Source organism: Herpailurus yagouaroundi, unplaced genomic scaffold (assembly GCF_014898765.1).
Source record: "Herpailurus yagouaroundi ecotype Mexico unplaced genomic scaffold, PumYag 140, whole genome shotgun sequence".
In the NCBI taxonomy this organism is placed as follows: Eukaryota; Metazoa; Chordata; class Mammalia; order Carnivora; family Felidae; genus Herpailurus; species Herpailurus yagouaroundi.
Window position 1 is genome coordinate 80,632,725 of NW_024412395.1, and position 18,705 is coordinate 80,651,429.

At 36.9% G+C, this 18,705-nt stretch overlaps 1 protein-coding gene across 6 annotated transcripts in view; it reads right to left on the reverse strand.

Moving 5' to 3' along the window:
- ALS2 (alsin Rho guanine nucleotide exchange factor ALS2) overlaps positions 1–18,705 on the reverse strand; it is a 72,997-nt gene that overhangs the window by 38,083 nt on the left and 16,209 nt on the right. For 5 of the 6 annotated variants that reach the window (XM_040475856.1, XM_040475858.1, XM_040475857.1 and 2 more), the window contains exons 4-10: positions 15,732–16,648; positions 12,044–12,401; positions 10,385–10,553; positions 8,956–9,052; positions 6,371–6,448; positions 3,448–3,630; positions 904–1,075 (exon numbers count right to left, since the gene is read on the reverse strand). In XM_040475856.1, coding sequence (XP_040331790.1) covers positions 904–1,075; positions 3,448–3,630; positions 6,371–6,448; positions 8,956–9,052; positions 10,385–10,553; positions 12,044–12,401; positions 15,732–16,648 — 1,974 coding nt within the window. Of the gene's footprint in view, positions 1–903; positions 1,076–3,447; positions 3,631–6,370; positions 6,449–8,955; positions 9,053–10,384; positions 10,554–12,043; positions 12,402–15,731; positions 16,649–18,705 lie in introns of those variants that run through there. The other variant, XM_040475861.1, reaches the window with a different exon arrangement.

The window sequence follows — 18,705 nt, forward strand, 5'->3', positions numbered from 1 at the left end:
TTTGGAAATAATGAAATTTGATCTTCAATAGCCACTCCCCAACCTCCATTTTGTATTCCTCTCTAACCTCCTAGAAACTCCCGGGATCTAGTGTACATGGACAGTAGTCCCCCCTCTAGAACTACTGTAATCCATTTCCTCTGTATTATCTCTTCATCTCCAATCCCTCCTTGTTGACGACAACTAAGAAAAGAAATCAGATTTAGCCAATTCGTAGTAATGTGGGATAAGACCCTGAACACTCTTATCCACATTTTAAGACGCTACTTGTAAATCTAAATGCATCTCTACTTGGTATAATTCTAAGAACTAGAACAAAAAAAAAAAAAGAAAAATTCAGGTAGTATAATGTAAGCTATCTTAGGACTCGTGGGGCTAGAAGTGTTGTTTAGAAGTCTAGTTCCTAGGATCAACTTTCCCAAAGCTGTTCTGCTTCTCTGCCATGAATATCCTGAAAGTGCCACATCTTACTTCCACAAGGACAAAGAGCTGTGGGAGTGGTAGAATACTTAGGGGCAGCTGGGCTACTGACAAAGTGCAAACAGTTTGTAAGTTGTTGACTGCCTGTGTACAAAAATAAGAGAATGGACAGGACACCTGGGGTGGCTCAGTTGGTTGAGTGTCTAAGTCTTGGTTTTGGCTCAGGTCATGATCTCACAGTTCATGGGAACAAGCCCCACGTCAGGCTCTGCACTGACAGTGTGGAGCCTGCTTGGGATTCTCTCTCTCTCTCTCTCTCTCTCTCTCTCTCTCTCTCTCAAAATAAATAAATAAACTTAAAAAAAATAAGAGAATGGAAAGAAAGGAATAAACCATGACTCAAGAAGTTTTTTTTACTTCTGACACGGGAAGAACAGGTAAGAGTCCTGATAACTGAGGGAGTTCAGGGGAGATTCTACTTACCTAAACTAAGAAGAGGCCTGAGGATGTGAGATTTGATGTCACTTAGTTTTGAATAGAACCGTCTTTCTGTAGTAGCCAACTCATGGAGACTGGCAATATATCCCATAACATTTTTGTCCACCAAAGCTAGATAGCTATCTTTTCCTGCTGTCACTCTACTTATATATCCGAGCTGAAACAGAGAATAAAAAGATTAAAGGTAAAATATAATTTACTAGCAGCAATTTGGGTGCTAACACTGGCTAATATCAGCTAGCAAGAGCCAAATGGGAAATATTCAGGAATTTTGCAAGTTAGTTATTAAACTACTAGTAGCTTGAAATTAGCAACAGTAAAATTACCAAAAACAAATTGGCAAACACTACAAATCACGGCTAATTTTTTTGTTTTGTTTTGTTTTACAGCTGGTTAACCAGTACAACACTGTTATATATGTGTATCTGGACCTATACACAACTATATATATCTATGCTTTTATTTATTGCCACAATATCTTTTATTTCACATTACACGTGTTTAGAACCACAGACACCCTAAATATACAAAGATCCAAATGTCAGAGATACATGTCTCAGGAACCTTCTTTTTTTTTTATTTTTTTTTTTAAATTTTTTTTTTTTTCAACGTTTATTTATTTTTGGGACAGAGAGAGACAGAGCATGAACGGGGGAGGGGCAGAGAGAGAGAGAGGGAGACACAGAATCGGAAACAGGCTCCAGGCTCTGAGCCATCAGCCCAGAGCCTGACGCGGGGCTCGAACTCACGGACTGCGAGATCGTGACCTGGCTGAAGTCAGACGCTTAACTGACTGCGCCACCCAGGCGCCCCGCTTCTTTTTTTTTTATGAGATAGGATAAACGAAAGCAGAAAAGACCTCTATGCTAAAATATTAAGGGTCTAGAAGTTATCTTGTATCTTAAAAGTACAACATAATGGGATTTTCTTTAAAAGGGACTTTTTGTCATTTACCTATTACACCACTAAACAAAAATAATGAATGCATACACAGATCCCTACAAACCAGGCCACCAAGCTGCAGACCCAATAAGCTACTTAATGCCCCATGGTAACTAAAAATACATGTTAGAGCCTTGTTCGTCTTATCAGCCTATTTCATCATTTATCCAGACTGAAATTTTTCATGGGGAATGTGGAGCCAGGGTCAACAACTACAAAGAGTCAATTAGTATGTCTCAAATAAGAGGCTATATATAGGTCAGGAGCCAAATCTTGGCCAGTGTTGCCTTTCGCAAGAAAGATGTTGTCCCTACACAATCATAGCTTATACATTTAGTCAAAAAAACAAACATGAAAGATAAAAAAAAAAAACAATCCGTAGGATATATTATTCAGTAAGAATAAGAAACCCAGAATGTACTAGCTTTGAGGGTTAATTCCCTTACAGCATTATCACTTGGAGGATGTGAGTTACTTTAATGAGGAAAAAGAAAACCAGAAACATGCCAGTGGTTTGTTTATGAAAAAGGGATAGGAAGTAGGAAAGCAGAGAAATCCAAATGAAAAAGAAGGGAGTAAACAGCAGTAAATAAATGAAAAGTTAACAGAGAGGGAAGGAATGGGAAACAGAGCACTGCTGGTAGTCATTGGGTCTGCCATGAGCCCACCATGGGCCTATGCAATTTTTACTTCCTGTTTACAATTAAACACTCATCTCTTGGGGCGCCTAGGTGGCTCAGTCAATTAAACATCCAACTCTTTTTTAAGTTTGTTTATTTTGAGAGAGCTCAGAGGGAGAGAGATAGAGAGAGAACGAACATGGGGAAGAGGCAGAGAGACAGGGAGAGAGAATCCCAAGCAGGCTTCACACTGTCAGCACAGAGCCTGATGCAGGACTTGATCTCACGAAGCACGAGATCATGACCTGAGTTGAAACCAAGAATCGGACACTTCTACCGACTGAGCCACCCAGGCGCCCCAAGCAACCAGCTCTGGATTTTGGCTCAGGTCATGATCTTACGGTTCAAGGATTTGAGCCCTGCATTGAGCTCTGCACTGGCAATGTGGAGCCTGCTTGGGATTCTGTCTCCCTCTCTCTCTGCCACTCTCTCTCCTCTCTCTCTCTCTCAAAATAAACAAAAATAAACTTAAAAAAAAAAAAACTTCTCTCTCCAATTCTATTCTAATTTACCTCTGAGAGCTCCATGAATGCAGTCAAGAAATTTTATTATGAAATATACTTTTTGATATTCCTACAAGAGTGTTAATTCAACAAACATTTATAAAGGACTTGCTGTTGAGAATACAGCAGTAAGCGAGAGAGCTTAAAATCTCTCCTCTTAGGAATCTTACAGTTGAGGACAGAAAATAAACAAAAAAAGCAAATTATATAGGTTATTCGATGGTGATAGGCACTGTGGAGGGAAGTAAGTCAGAAAAAGGAGATAAGGAGTAAAGGGAAATGGTAAGGGTTTCCAATTTTAAATACAGTAGTGAGATAATAATAGGCATACATACAAATAATAACAAAAACAAGACTGCCCATGTGTTACAGAATGTGGGCCTTAGGATCCAATTCCTGTTCACCTTACTACAGGAGAGAAGTACTGGAGTCTTAGTACCACTGTGATTCTCTGGAAGGTTGTCAACTTCTGTAGGGTCCTGTCGGCCACTATAATATAACCCAGGTTGGAAGTCTTCTGTATCCACTAAAAACAGGGAATAATCCTGGCCTGCAGCTACACTCCAGACTCCATTTTCACTGTTCACCTGTAACAACAGCAAGAAATTATCTGATAAGAGAAGGAATTAAAGAGAAATTCAGATCTACCAGAACTGAAATGTCAGGTTAAACAGGTGTGGTGCAAAGTCACTCACACCTCAGAGGGCAAAACTCACCCAGTGATGTGCCTGATCAATTGCAGCACAGATGCAATCCCTTGTTCAGCTTTTATTTTTTTTAAATGTTTATATTTATTTTTGAATGCAGAGCTGATGTGGGGCTCAAACTCATGAGTTCATGACCTGATCCGAGGTTGGATGCTTAACCAACTGAGCCACCCAGGCACCCCCTCAGCTTTTAAATTTAGAACTGGATTGTTTTTATAAAAATCTGAAAAACTGGAATTTAAAAAGGAAAAACCATAGATCTAATTTTTAATAGTTATTTGTGGGAGTCCCCACAGTTCTTAGCCTGTATTACAATCAGGAGGCACAGAAACTTCTAGAGCCCTATTCTGACAGCTATGACACACCTCTGTCCATTCACATTGAACTGTGTACAAAAAAAATCAAGACAGAAAGAAACAATCTAACAAGACAAAATTCCACTCTAACCAACTAAACCCTTGAGCGCTAAAATTCAGTTTTCCCACTTGGAACTCACTACCTCTCAGATGTGACTTCACTGTACCAAGCCCCAGGATGTTGGAACAGGCAGGACCCCTTAGAAGCCCATCTACAGGGATCCCCGAGACCAGGGGTTCTCAATGAGCAGTCTTTGCAGAGCAGCAGCGATCACCTACAACCTGTTAGAAATGCAAACTCTCAGACTACTGGGGGTTAGACTCAGCAATCTGGTTTAATACACTCTCCAGGTGATGCCAATGTGTGTAGAAGTTTGAGAACCCCTGTCTTAAACCAATGGTTTTCAAAGCTTAGGATTCCACGTAGTGATTCAGGAGCCACCATGGAAGTGCAGGTGCCAGCACTCTGTCCCCATTCCCCCTCCATCCTTCAACTAAAGTAGCTCCATGTTTATCCATTTTATGTATGGGATTACACAGATTTCATTTGAAGAAAGTGTTCTATGAAAACTACTGCCCCAACCTCCAGCCCCAGCTTTAGCTGTGATTTCTATATTGATAAGCAAAAATCCTCTAATCTGTTGGATTCTTTGTGTCTAGATGGGCTCCAAATCCTAGGTGATTAGGTGACTGTGTGAGTGTGTGTGCATGTCTCTACTACTTCACAGCCATCTTCTTCCAGCATGACACCATCTCCTCAAATCCAGGCTATCCAAATAATGGGCTTCCTGTTAACTTTGTAAAGAATGGATTAAAATTTCTGCAGAAGAGTCCTCTTTCTAGTCTCTAATCAAAACTAATTCAGATCTCATTCTACCTTGACTTTTAATTCACAAATTAAAACAACTTCAGAATGTCTTTCTCATCTTTCCCATAAATATAAAACCAAAATCCCGGTGATGTAATTTTTATATGTACAGTTAATGAGTAACAAAACTAAGATCTTATTCTCTCTTGTCTAACTGTATAGTGTTAAGTAAAAATTTGATTTCCAAAGTGTCTCCATTCTATGTTACAAAACTTTCCTTGGTAAGAATAAATGCACATTCTGCTTTTCTGAAATAAAAAACAGGGAACAATGATACGCCATATTTTTTTTGTTATAAAATATCAGTAATTAAATAGCTTACCACTGAAATATTCTATACTGAAAACATTTAAGATTGGAACTAGGAAGTAATAACTGTTCCCTAATGTTTTATTTAAGTCTTTCCCTCTCAGTGAAATGAAGTGCACTAGAAGGAAAGGCAGCAAATAAAAGTCTTATGAAGTGATAGATGCACCAGACACTCTGAAAACATGAATTACTGGAATATGTATTATCTGTAGTTTACATGTGAATCATGTTCCTGAAGTTGAAGGAACCATCCTTTTTATAGTCCCTCAGTGGAGGGAGCATGTCTTGGGATGGGGGAGATAGCATAATCAAACTACAAATATATAAGGAGTTCCATATTCCATTCTGTTAGGCTATCACTATGTGTACTCCTCGCCCTCTACCCTTCAAAAAACAAACCAACCTTGCATAAGGAGTCAATACCATTAAAAAAAAACAAAAGGAACCAATACTATTGATGAGAATTTAGTATAGACACTCCTCTAGAATTACATCACAGGAACTAGATAGAAGCTACCAATCTCTGAACAGCATTACATAAACTGAAAACTAAAACCAATTCATACACAGTGAAGAAATCATCCATACTTTTAGCTTCACTACAGAAAATGAAAAGATTTATAAAAAGGTTTTACTACTATGACTATGTGTGTAAGAAAAACCAAAAAAATACCACCACCATAACGTTATATAAAAGTCAAACTTAAGTGAAAAGTCAGAGAATAATAAGCATTATTTGGTAGTGTAAATCTCAAAAGTCAACATCACAATCCCAGAAACATTTGTTTTAAAAGAAAGAACTTTTCATTTTTATTTTTAAAGAAGACAAAAAATTATGAATATTCAAAGTACAATGGAAGCTAAGAACAAAAGAAATATAAACATATTATCTAAAAAAAAGAATATTTAGCCTGAAAATAAGGGGCTTCATGTTTTTTTTAAAAAAAAACTTGAAGTACATGAAAACAAATTTAGATTACAAATATAAAATCCTAATTTTTTAAAACACAAAAGAGAAATATTAAGTGTTATAACTTAGAATTCTGAAATAAGTTGCTATAAAAAATCACCAAGTTCTCAAAAGTACCTTTGCAAGACGAGGAACTGTTGTTGGAAAATCATAATGCCCAAGTTGACCAAAGGTATTGCTACCCCATGAGTAAACCTATTAGAAAATCACAAGAAAGTAGGTAAGAGTTGTAAATCTGATTTTGCATGTCAATTCTGAACCTCTACAACATATACATGTGTATCTATGTATATATACACACACCAATAGTTACACATATATTACTTTCTTCTTTAAAATAAGAGATACTGAGAAAATTCCCTTTTAAACAAGACCAGAGATAATGAGCAAACAGTACACTAGAAGACAAAGTCCAAGGGTTAAACAACAACAAAATGTCTCAAGTGTTTACTACCTGCCAAGTATTGTTCTCAACATTCTCTTTGTATTAATGCTTAATTCTCATGAAAATCCTTTCTTTACCAATAAAGAAACTAGCTCAGAGAAGTCACAAATTTATAAGTGGCAGAGCCAGGATATAATCCCAGGAATTGTCTTACACTGCCTCTTACAAAGAAAGTGATAAAAAATGCGGGTAAGTGCTATAAAGAAAAATTAATCATGATTTTTTTTTGTAAGTTTATTTTGAGAAGAAGAGATAGCATGAGTGGGGGAGGCACAGAGAGAGAGAGAGAGAGAGAGAGAGAGAAAGAATCCCAAGCAGGCTCCACAAAGTCAGTGCAGAGGCCTCCTCGGGGCTCGATCTCACAAACCGTGAAATCATGACCTGAGGGGAAACCAAGAGTTTGACGCTTAACCTACTGAGCCACCCAGGCACCCCAACGATTCTTTTTTCTATAGATAGGAATACTATGACATAACTAGAACACCTTTTCATATATGAAGAGTCACTGCAGGAGAAACACAAGTACCTATGTTCCACTACAGACAAAAGAAACTGGATTACAGTGCCTATGTTTAATGAAAATGGTTTTGTTTCTTCTGGTTTTAAAAGCAATTCATGGTCACTGTACAAGACTGTCACAGTACAAAGAAAAAGTGAATGGATGTGTTTATTTAATGCTATGCACTGATATTTTTCTATGTCAGTAAATATAGAGCTACATCAGTCATGATAACTACATAGAACTCTACTGTGGGTGTAGTTTATTCAATTACCTAATGAAGTAAACATAATAATTTCTTTCCAATTTTTTAATATAAAAAAATTGAAAATCCTTGAATATATATATTTGTGTAAATTTATTTATTTCCTTAGAATAAATTCCTAAGCAAAGAAGTCTGGGTCCATGAATCTCTACATTCTGATTTTTGATACATACTAACAAACTGTCTTCCAGCAAGGTCCAATGTATGTTCTTGTCAGCACTGTATCTTTTTCCTACATCCTCACCAGCACACAGTATTAAATACAATCCTTGCTAATCTGACAGGTAAGAAAATATTTTGCTGTTGTTTTAATGTATATTTGTTTACTAAGTGGTTGACCATCTTTTTATTCATCGCTGGTCATCTCTATTTCTTCTTTTATGAATGGAATATAAATCTCATTCGACAATTTTTCTTTAGTATTAGGTAGTAACATTTTATCATATATGTTACAAATGTTTTTTTCAGTTTGTTATATATCTTAATTTCATTTGCGGTGTTTTTTGCTACTTACACGGTCTGAATTATCACATAGGCTAACATATCTTTACTTTCTAATTTATGGTTTTGATGATCACGTCCTTTTCTACTCCTGAGGTTACTGGGGGAAAAAAAAAACCCACCTAAATTTGTTCTTACACATGTAAGGTCTTATTTTTTAACATCTACATTTTTAATCCACCTGGAAGTAGATTATGTGAAGTTATCTTTAATTTTCTTCCGCAAATAAGAAGCCAATGGTTCAACAGTATTTACTGATTATTCAGTCTTGCTTCGTCAAATGATTGGAAATGCCCACTTATCCTATATTAAATTCTCATATATACTTGGGTCTATTTCTAGTCCACAGGTATATTTCTGTTTCACTGATCTGTTTCTAGTCTAACAACATATAAACATATCTTTTAAGTTTATTTATTTTGAAAGAAACTATGCATGCACAAGCAGAAGAGGGACAGAGAAGAAGGACAAGAATCCCAAGCAGGCTCTGTGCTATCAATCCCGTGAACCGTGAGATCATGACCTGAGCCAAAATCAACAGCTGGACACTTAACCAACTGAGCCACCTAGCACACCCAGGTCCCACAACTTTAAAAAAGAAATACCTTTTGTTTTCTTTTCATAGTGTTTTATTTACAGATTTTCTTCATCAAAAAACAAGTAAAAATTCATCAATATCCTGGAAAGTCTTGAGTTCTATTTTTTGGGAAGAGCACATTATGGAAACTTTCTTTGTTAGGTAGACCAGTGTTGAATCAAATTCTACTATCACCCGTGTGACTTTACACAAGCTACGTAACTTCTCTGAACCTCCCTTTCTTTATCTGTAAAATGGAAATAATATAAACAGTGCAATGTAAAACACTACAAAGATCAAATGAGATATAGTATTGTTGCCTGACACACAGTACACACTCAATAAATGATGGGCCAGTTTGGTCATGTTAACCTTCCATGAAATTAAAATTAGTTTTTAATAGTTTGCATCCTACCTGGGATTTCGCAGTAAGTGCAAGAGAATGGTAACCCCCTGCCTCCAGATAGATTACTTCTTTCCCATCGAGACATTTTACACATAGTGGTTGAAGCCTTCAAGAAAAAATACACACACAAATTCAAGTAAAAAGGCTCAGCAAGAATCTTGACCTTTTTCAAATTACAGAGTAAATGCTTTTGAGTAAAAATAAACATTTTAAAAGAAAACATTAAAATAAAAATACTGGGGCACCTGAGTGGCTCAGTTGGTTAAGAGGTCAGGGCATGATCTCACAGCTCAGGTCATGATCTCACAGTTTGTGGGTCTGAGCCCCACATCGGGCTCTGTGCTGACAGCTCAGAGCCTGGAGCCTGCTTCAGATTCTGTGTCTCCTCCTCTCTCTGCCCCTCCCATGCTCACACTCTCTCTCTCAAAAATAAACATAAAAAAACAATTAAAAAATTAAAATACCGAATATATATTCAATTTACTTCTGAATAGTATCAGTAATCTTAGATGGTTTTAATTTAATCTCTGTCAATCAATCACCAATTAACAATCATAATTCAGAATGTTAAGAATCAAAAGACTACTAAATGATTCATTACGGCAGAAACACAATAAAATTTAGGATACAATACAACCATAGAGGGAACTCTTTTTTTTTTTTTTAATTCCACAATTGCCGTCACTCTGCTAAGAATAGAGACATTTACATTAATTGGCTGTTTTAGATAATCACTCCATTTATACACCTTCATAAATATCTGATCTGTTAATATCATGAGTTCTTCTTAAAACAACAGTTTTTCCTTGAACTACATGAATGGTTTAATATTGCTATTACAGTTATTTTGGTGGCAGCAGAGGAACATCTTTCAAGTAAAAAAAAATTTGTTGGTTCTTTTTTATACATTAAAAATTTGAACTATTCAAGTGTTCCAATGAAATACAATCTTTTTTTTCATGTTTATTTATTTTTGAGAGAACGAGAGACAGTGCAGGTGGGGGGGGGGGGGCGGGGGGGGGGGGGTGTGGAGACACAGACTCTGAAGCAGGCTCCAGGCTCTGAGCTGTCATTGCAGAGCCCAATGTGGGGCTTGAGCTCATGAACCATGAGATTATGACCTGAGCAGAAGTCGGATACTTAACTGCCAGAGGCACTCAGGTGCCCCTCAATGAAATACAATCTTATCCCAAACATCCCTTTCTGTTCCAAGATGAATACACATCAAAGAAGAGATGGAAAGGTACACCATGGATACTTAAGTCCTTTACTGTTACGTATAAATTCAAGACTAACATGACAGGTTTGCTGTTGCTTTAAATCCCTATTAATAATATATAATAACCTGGAGCTAGAAAGGACAGGATTTCCTCTGGAGGAAATGGTGATATAGAGACCTTAAAGCCAACTCCTAATAGTAAATACTGGCAGCACTTACCTAGGCAGAACATCACCGTGCCCCAGCTGTCCTTCCTTCCCTTTCCCCCAGGTCCACACCTCCGTTCTCAGAGAAGGCAGGAGTGCATCTGCTTCTCCACTGTACGTAGGGGTCAGAACCACTGTCCGAGTTTTTACCCGTGCAGCTTTTCTTAAGAGCCTGGGGGAAACTGAAAACAAATCAGAGATGAAGTGAGGGAGTAGATGGGTGGGAAAAAAGATACCATTTTGACCAACTCTTGGTTTTCAAAGAAATACACTAACACGGTTTTTGTGAAGGAAATTCTATGGAGATTTAATAGTCAGATGAGTTTGGTAAATGCTGTCTACTACATTATATCCCCCTGTAGATTCACACAGATTAGCATGCTAAAGGCCCTGACAAGTCCTGCAATTAAAACACTTGTTTAAACTTAACTTAGCCCCACTTCCAAGCATTTGGCTACAGAATCCCTTTTTGTATAACATTTAGGTTATATAGAAAGTCTATGAGATATCCTGGGGAACTTGCATTCTAAAGAATATGCTTTACAAAATACTACACTAAGGCTGACAAATAGTTTTCCCATTTCAAAACAGAAATGTCCTTTATTTGTGTAGATGAAAATCTAAGGGCAATGAGAATTGGAAGGCAGGACAACAGAAGTGCTCATTGACACAACAGTGCCGTAAGTAAGTGGAAGTGCAAGAAACAGGGCAGAGCAGAAAAGTTTTAGTATAGTCTAGAAACTTTTAGAGCTTTGCCCAAAATAGTGTAAACCAGGGATTGGTAGAGTCCACTGTCTGTTTTGTAAATAAAGTTTTATTGGAATATATAGCCTTGCTCATTTATCTATGTATTGTTTATGGATAGTTTTAAGCAACAATGGCAAAGTTGAGTAATTATATAACGCAGACTGTGTGGCCCGTAAATCATACAGTATTTCTTTTTAGCTCTTTACAGAAAAAGTTTACCAACTCCTGGTGTAAACCCAATGCTTCTCAAACTTTAAGGTATACACTAGTCACCTGAGGATCTTGTTATAATGCATATTCTGATTCAACAGGTTTGAAGTTAAGTCTGAGATCCTACATTTCTAACAAATTCCCAGATGCTGCTGTTGTTTCTGGTGCAGGTCACATTTTCAGAAGCAAAAACCTAAATGACTAAATGAGATTCCTGAACCAACTGAGAAACACTGAAGAACCAACTGCTTAACAGTCTTAATATTAGAAGAAGTTTATTGCTAATTGTATCTGAAAATGAAATTTTCTCTTATTGAAGCCTAAAATTATTTCCACTTTTAGGTCAAATACAGTAAATCCCTACTTACCCAATGGCCACATCTGCACCTTCATCTATCTGGACTATAGGCCCCAACTATGATATAAGGAGGCTATCGCTACATTCGAGAACAATAAAATAAGATTCCTAATAAGGTTCATAAGCAGAAGCAGACATCACACACAAAAAATTAGCTTCTACAGTTACTTCTAAAGCAGAAAAATATGTAACTTTCTTTTAAAACCACCTAAATACCAAAATGAAATAAATTCTGACATTTGAAATGCCAGCTTTAGCAATCTGGAAAGTTACTAATTTGTTATAATATAGCACATGATGTCAGCAACATTTTGGATTTACCAAAAGTCAGTTTACAAAACGTGACTATTTCCTTACCTTGGGACAACAACCCAGGGAGGGAGAGTCTTCGGCTGCCTCCCTCTGATTCTTCTTCTCTGATATCCACAAGACTTGAACTTTTCTTTCCTTGCATTGACTCCTGCTTAACCTGTTCTTCTCTGCTATCTTTCAGACCTTCCGGGCCTATGGAACTACTGCCTGCCTGAATTCCAGGTTCACAAGGGGCTGTGCTATAGAAGTTCATAACTTTCTTAAGGGACAAGGCCCCGGCTTCATATGTAGCAGCCACTCTCACACCAACAGCAGATGCACAAGAGACTACTAGGCTGTTTAGGGCTGAGGTGCTTGTGGTTGGTGGGCTGTGAAGATTAGGAACTGCTTCTTCTACAAGAGGCTAAAATATACACACAAAAAAGTATATAAAAATATAATCTCTTATACAATCAGCAATCAGTATAAAGTTTAACCAAAACCATCCATATTTGCAAACATAAGACTCTAAAACAAAGGTCTCTTTATCTTCAACTTAAAGGTATCCCTTCTTGGTACTGGATTTAACTAATACATTATATGGATAGGAGTACTCAAAATACAGCTCCTTATCAAAAGTACTTCCTTTTGTTTGAGTGTTGTGGTTTTCCATGCTATTCAAACGTAAGCCCCAGCTGCTTTAATAACATTGAGCACAGAAGCAGAGAGGGGAAGAAAGGTCTGGAAAACATAGCCTTTAATATGAGGTGCACTGTGACAGCCCTGGATATATAAGGGTGATAGGGTTAACAATACATAAAATAAATTTTAAAAAATATTGTTATTGATGAGTTTCAAGAACATTTACACAGATTGCTACTAAGAAATACAGAAAAAAATACATTAAAAAAAGCTTTTCCTAAAATGTTTTATAAATAGTAATTTAGATACAGCATATAAAGGCAAAAAAAGGGGCGCCTGGGTGGCGCAGTCGGTTAAGCGTCCGACTTCAGCCAGGTCACGATCTCGCGGTCCGTGAGTTCGAGCCCCGTGTCAGGCTCTGGGCTGATGGCTCAGAGCCTGGAGCCTGTTTCCGATTCTGTGTCTCCCTCTCTCTCTCTGCCCCTCCCCCGTTCATGCTCTGTCTCTCTCTGTCCCAAAAATAAATAAACGTTGAAAAAAAAAATTAAAAATAAAATAAAATAAAGGCAAAAAAAAAAATGTTATACCTCTGACCTATCTGCCCCCCAACTTCTGTTCTTCAGTTCAAGTCTTTCTGCTGCCTCATGGATGTGTTATTTTCCATGATCCAGGACCTATCTAAGCTGACAGATTACTTTTGCTCTCACTATGATAGAGTAAATGTGGTAGGTTAATAATTAAACATTTGGGACCAATGTTCTTTGTGTTATTCACAGCTGTATTTGAAAGTCAAACTAAAGTTTTCTAATATCTTAATAAAAGCTCAGTTGAAACTTACTCTGAACACCAGTTAAAACTTACTCAAGCACCATTGTTTACTTAAAGGAAAGTCATTAAACACACAAAAAAGCTTTTGGCTTGTCAGCATAGCTCACAATGAAAAATTTCCCTCTTACGCTGTCAGAAGGTCCCAAAGGGTGTATATACACATTCCTCAATTAGTCCTAAATTGAAAGCCAAACACAAACAAAATTTTTAACATCGACTTATGGTTCTCTTAAAGGAAATAATTCCTGTTGCCTGCACAGTACCTTAGGTACTCAATACATTTTGCTGAATTAAATACTAAATTCAGAGGACCAAAGGACTCTTTAAAATAGTCAACAAAATAAACAAATAGACTGTATCAAGCAAAAGGTAAATACAAAGCCTATTAATCCCTTGGTGATACAGTTCCCTGATAACTTGCTGAGAAGAACTAAGGTCACTATTTTTACCCTTTGTGTACGAAGGATCGTAATAGAAACAATGATGGTATTTAGGTGACTATCATGGGGGTTCTTACCAAGAGACCGAGGAAAGTCTACCTTCAATCAACTTTATTGTTCTTACTGGCTCCTCTACTTATATTTAGCAACACATAAAATAAATAAATCAACAAAACAAAAATACATAGCCAGTAATTTTGATGAAAGACATAATTTTAGGAGTCCTGGTCAATCAATAAAATTCAATTGTGAGATATATGCTTCAATGCCAAATATGATTTATTTTACAAAAATGAGACAGTCTTTTGGTTACATCTGGCCACGGGAGAAAAAACCTGTCCTAGACTATATAAATTCTTAGTGAATTACCTGTATGATTGAGATACTATTTACAAAAACTGAATTAAATTTAATATAAACAGACATTGCCAAAATTAGCATAGGCTACAAAAAATTTACATATTTAACAAAATATATCCAAAGGAAAATGCAATTTCAATAATAATAAACTATACAATTAACTTTTAACTTCAAATTTAATAAATTAGCAGAACGACTTCTAAAAAGTCAAAGTCCAAATTTTTTATAAGCATGTTCAAGTCTAAGAATGTTTCTGTTTAGATTTGAATAATACCTTTCTCCAAACAGCTTAATTAAAAAAAAAAAAATCGATATCCACAAGATTCAATGAGTAAACTGTGAAATAAAAACTATTTCTAAAAATACCTCTAAGCCATGTTCTTATCCTGACAGAGTAAAGAACACGAATAAACGATGAAGAGGTATGTGATTTCAAAAACCTGAATAAACACCACAGGACAGTTCTTTTATGATTAGAGGTTTCTGTTTTGTTTCGTTTTCTTAGAGTTCTGGTAAAAACAAACCTGAAAGACTTACACAAAGAGTAAAAAACAAATTATCCTTTTAAAACAATTTGGTTTAATCAGGGAGACTCCAATGTTACTGTATGCTACTGGTAAATAGCTTTCCTCCATTTATAAGTTTTCAAAATGACAGTAGTTTAAATAAGATGAAGAAAATTTTAATGCCCTGCCCCACAACAAAGCCCAGTAAGCTGAAAAAAATTCAAACAATATTTAATGCCAGGAGGTTTTAAGTTTGCCTACAATTGAGGGATCTACCACATAGTAATCTTCCCTAATAAAAAAGAAAAGGACTTCTCTCTACAGAATCTGGAGTTAATACAGTACAGGTGAGATGAATCTTTGCAAATATATAGTTATATTAAAAGTATTCAGAGGGGCACCTGGGTGGCTCAGTCAGTTAAGCATCTGACTTTGGCTCAGGTCATGATCTCTCAGTCCGTGAGTTCGAGCCCCGTGTCGGGCTCTGTGCTGACAGCTCGGAGCCTGGAGCCTGTTTCGGATTCTGTGTCTCCCTCTCTCTCTCTCTCTCTCTCTCTCTCTCTCTGACCCTCCCCCATTCATGCTCTCTCTGTCCCAAAAATAAATAAACGTTAAAAAAAAAAATTTTTAAGTATTCAGAAAAAACAAAACCAAAAACAGTGCCCAGGAGTCCACCAAAATTCAGTATATTTAGCCATGGGAGAAGTAGTACTAGAAAAAAATACGTGAAATTTTGCTACTTATAAAAGAAGCCCAGCATGATATCTTTCAATATCTTAAAGGGCAGAATTTGAACATAAAAAGTAATTCTGAATTAATCCAGGTTTTCCTTATTTAGGATTGCATGATAAAACAGATTTATAGTTAAACTCAAGCCTTAAGCATTTTAAAGTTGCCAAAAAACAAACAAAGAAACAAACAAAACTTCAGATGGTTTAACTCCAGAAATGCCTTTGTATTACAAAATTTAGCAGGTACCTGAGATGGCATTGGCTTTTCGCCGTTCTCTGAGTTCTCTCTTACTGAACGATCTGACAGTGTTTGCACGTATTCATTTACTGCTTGAGTATCAGGGTAAGATGGTGTATTTCTGGCAGAAGAAATTTCAGTTGTTCCCATGGTGTCTTGTTGGGAGGAAATGGCATCACCTCTCGTGGCGTCGGTAGCAACAGGCACATCATTTTCTACAAGCGTATTCTCAAATACTTCTCCCTGGTTGTCCAGGGTTTCAGTGGAGGGGCTGATGGCAGTGCTGGCCTGGTTTTCTACCTGGGATTCTGACAGTGTCACACCTAATGGGCAACAATGACTATCTGATATAATCACATGGTCTTCTTTGTCAGTCATAGTAATTAAGAGTTGGCTGCACTGGTTGCATCTTTCTGGGACTGGCTTTAGATCCTGGGAAGGGAGGCACTGTACAAGCGCTAAGCTGTGGAACGCACCACAGGCAACTTGTAGCACCACTCGCCCGGCAAGATGTTCCACCTTTTGTGGCTTTGTCACCGGGAAGGTGGTGGTAATGAGACCCAACTGACAACCGGTACCCCATGCCCAAATCTCTCTGCTTATTGACAATGCCAGAGTGTGCTCCTCACCACATGCCAGCTGCAAAATCCTGACTGCTAGCAAAGAACTGGTCTCAGAATCAGAAATGCTGACAGGATTTGGTTCTGGAACATACTGCTGGTTAGCCACTGCACACTGGCCTGCAGAGTTCTCCCCCCACATGTACACTACGCCACTTTCTGTCACTGCTCCATTGTGGAAACTCCCTGATGCCACAGTAACAACATATTGTCCGACCAGGGCATTTTCTAGAATGGGGCTACTCGGACAAATCTCTGCTGGTTCACTTCTCCAGGGAAGAGTCCCAAAGCTGTAGACCTCACCATCTGAAGGTTACAAAAAAAAAAAAAAAAGGAAGGAGTTAGTGAATTAACTAGAAATTTTATCAGCAAACTTCTGGCCCCTCTAGGTTTAACAAAATAGGGTTGTTGCTGATTTTTTTTTTTTTTTAATTTTCAAAAGCACAGTTGTAGAGAATTTGGTTCAAGCATAGAATATTCCACAGGTATTCATCTTCTAACAAATATCACCTTGTAACATTCTGAAAAATAATGAGAATTCTACCAACTGGAGGAGGCTACTTTCAAATGAAAATGAAGGGTTATTATTCCTTTCCTTCAGCCTCATCCTACAAAGTCCTAGAATGGATCCACTACAAATGGCTACCATTGTAGGCTATTACAGGAGCAGTTTCCAAGTGTTCAAAGACAAAATAATGACCATGATAAGATAAAATGAGCAGGGAATAAAATAGATACATTCACTAACATCTAAAACATTCACTACTATTTGAATAGGTCAGAGCAGCAGAAAATTATGCACTAGAATAAAAATACTAGAGGTTTATTTTGGCCAAAATTAAGAAATCAGCTTTATACTTCCAGGTCATAAGAAAGCACCAGTGTTAACAAGACATGGTTGTCTTCATGTCATGTAGAATATCATGTATAATTTTAAATATTACACAGAATATACATTGTGTATGATATAGCATTTCTGAGGTGCCATTTGTTTAAAAAGCAAATCGTCACAACAAAACAAAACAAGCAAAAAATCCCCAATAAAACTATGATTAGCTAGCTTTAGAACAAAGGGCAACTGGCTGGCTTTAAAAGTCAAGTAAAGGGGCCCGTGAGTTGGGCACATGAATGATGAGGACTTGTTTCTGTCCAGGTGTGCTATCAAGTCGTAATCTCTCTGAAGTATTGTGGTAGTTTAGGGGCATGTGCACATGACCTGTATTACCTAAAAAACTCAAATGGAAATAAAGACTTGGCCGTGGGTTTTGAAAAATACTAAGCCACGCCGACTATCCCTCCTTTTCCATATAACCATAGACTCATCCATTTTTTTTTTAATTAATAAGGAAATAATGAAATAAATTTATACGAGTTTGTTCCCCCACAAAACAGCAATTGAGCTGATGATGAATAAAATGCATTCTTTACCTTGGGCCTATTATACATGGCAAAAATAGCAAATATATTTATACACTCAAGTTAACTCACCAGAACATCTATGTAAGAAAGAACACAAGAGTGGCTAGAGGGAACACATGAGCTTTTATTAGGGAATTTCCAGTTTGGATAAAAAATACTGGAAAATAAGCTCATTAATTAAGTTCTTTTAAACTTTTGTTCCCAAAAGATACAGCAATACACACTTGCAACAGTTCACCAACTCTTTCAATGATTATCATTCCACTAGAACGAGAAATAGTGCACAGAAATATTTAGACAACTCCTCCCTTTTTTCTACCTGGAGTACCTCAAAAATAGTGATTTAATGAAGTGTCCTCACTGAATTATGAGCTAATAGTCAAACTGAATAGAGACAAAGCAGCTTGAAAATTTCCAGCATTCCATGAGTACCATTTTCTCATCTGGAAAAGATACCACTAGAGATCTTTTTCCCATTTCAAACTACACACTTATGTGAGATGAGATCTTTTTTGTAACTTTGACACTTAAGACTAGGATACTGCTTAAACATGAACAATGATAGGCAATTTATATTTTTTAGATGTTTTCCCTCTGTTGACCCACTTTTAGGTATGATTCTAGAGGTTTAAAGATCACATTCATAAAGGATTCCTGAATCTCTTACTGAAGAGTTAATAAAACAACAAGAGAATTCTACTTGCACATGCTTGAGAACTGTGTATTTTGAAGCCCCTACAGTAGGTATTGAAAACAGTTCACTTTTTTTACAATAAGGCCTTTTCCAAATTCTGGCCTAATAATAATATTCTTTTTGTATATCATTACAATGAAAGTGATATAATAAAAAAGAGGCTAGGGGTGCCAGGGTGGCTCAGTCGGTTAAGTGTCCGACTTTGGCTCAGGTCATGATCTCATGGCTTGTGGGTTTGAGCCCCACATCG